Source organism: Poecilia latipinna, unplaced genomic scaffold, assembly GCF_001443285.1.
Source record: "Poecilia latipinna isolate Pla-1442-1.1 unplaced genomic scaffold, P_latipinna-1.0 Scaffold4320, whole genome shotgun sequence".
In the NCBI taxonomy this organism is placed as follows: Eukaryota; Metazoa; Chordata; class Actinopteri; order Cyprinodontiformes; family Poeciliidae; genus Poecilia; species Poecilia latipinna.
Window position 1 is genome coordinate 24,559 of NW_015116936.1, and position 1,567 is coordinate 26,125.

The window sequence follows — 1,567 nt, forward strand, 5'->3', positions numbered from 1 at the left end:
GATGACCAAAAATAGTTCACAAAAATAAGCACATGACACTTCAAAACAACTTACCTTCTGGATTGAGATCTTGTGCTTCACAAATTTCCAGCACACCAAGGTTTGGACTTTTCAAAAGGAGCTCAAAAACCTCCTCATCCACTTCAGTCTTCGAGTCATCAAAGACTTTTAAGTCCAAGGTTGGGATGCTGAACTTTTTTGCAGCTGTGAACATAGCAAATTATTTATTTATTCTATATTTGAACATATGCAAATAACAATTAAAATAAGACATAAAAAGTAAAGTTAAATAAAAAAGTAAAAATAAATAAATCTGAAAAGTTGGTAAAGCATCTATTTTGGCACCATTCCCAAAACGTTTTTGATAAACCTAATATGTGAAAATGCTGTAAACTTGTTTTGTTTGCACTCACCACATTCCAAAAAAGAACTGTAAGTCAGTTGGCCTTCAAAACAGATGTATTTCTGTCGATCTCTGTATTTGATACGCACAGCTTGCATCCTGCATTATGTAAACATGAATAAAAAATTAAGATAAAAGATTGAAACCATCATGAAGGTGGCTAACAACTATCCTTAATGGGCTAGGCTCTTTACTTGAATTTAGCCAATCACCACAGCTAAGACGGGAAAAAACATATCAGCTCCATACAACTCGATGGAAACGGGGTTTATGAACAAAAAAGTCAGTCAAAAATGTTTTACTGACAACTTACATAGTTTACATACAAAGCACGACTTTAATTCTGTTTTTTTTTTTTATCGCTGCTCTACGTTCAAGAAACGTTACTAGCATAGTCCTCCCGCGCCATTTTCTGGGCGGAACCCTGGCTCCACATGCTAGAAGAGCCAGCTTCGACTGTACAGCTAGCTCCTCTTTTAAACTCCGTTCCTCAGCTTAAAAATAGCGACAGCCTTGACTTGTGAAAATTAAAAAAATGGACGTAGATTGTACAACATTGATGTTTTTTTCTGCTTACATTGTTGTAAACGGCTAAATTAAGTTAGCTGAAGCACACATGCTAACTAGTTAGCCAACCATGTTAATTCCTCGCTGCACCCCTCCTTCCCCCACGAACACACAGCAGCACGTCATCTTTCCACTAGAGATTAATAGTCTTAATAATAAAAATAAATCATAAAACCCCACGTAAAATATATCTACAACTCATTTGGGGACTTACCTGGCACACAGCTAACCGTCGCCTCCGTTCCAATGCGGGATAACAAGATGGTGGAAGAAACGAAACTTAAGGAACTTCAGTGGGCGTGTTCTTGTTTTACTCTGTTATGATTTACTTTATTTTTTTGTTCCGATTCTATTGACCAATTGAAATGATTTCACTCTATAATGTATAAAAATGACACTTTCAGATGAAAATAATGTTAACTCCGAAAAAATTACTCTCCTATTTTTCCTGTGTGCCGTTTAAACACACACAAAAAAATTTACCACATTTTACTATAACTTTGCCAACCCCCCCCCCACCCCCCCCCAAAAGAATTGCTCTTAAAAAATGTCCCTGTTTATGCCCCCCCCTAACAAGTAGGACATATTTATAAGAAA

The 1,567-nt window shown here is 36.5% G+C and overlaps 1 protein-coding gene across 1 annotated transcript in view; it reads right to left on the bottom strand.

The window, feature by feature from the left end:
• Positions 1-1,420, bottom strand: part of LOC106942496 (uncharacterized) — a 7,939-nt gene extending 6,519 nt beyond the window's left edge. The window contains exons 1-2 of the mRNA XM_015025779.1: positions 414-1,420; positions 55-204 (exon numbers count right to left, since the gene is read on the bottom strand). Of these exons, the coding sequence (XP_014881265.1) occupies positions 55-204; positions 414-501 (238 nt within the window). The 5' untranslated portion in view covers positions 502-1,420. The remainder of the gene's footprint in view (positions 1-54; positions 205-413) is intronic.
• Positions 1,421-1,567: the final 147 nt, after the last annotated feature.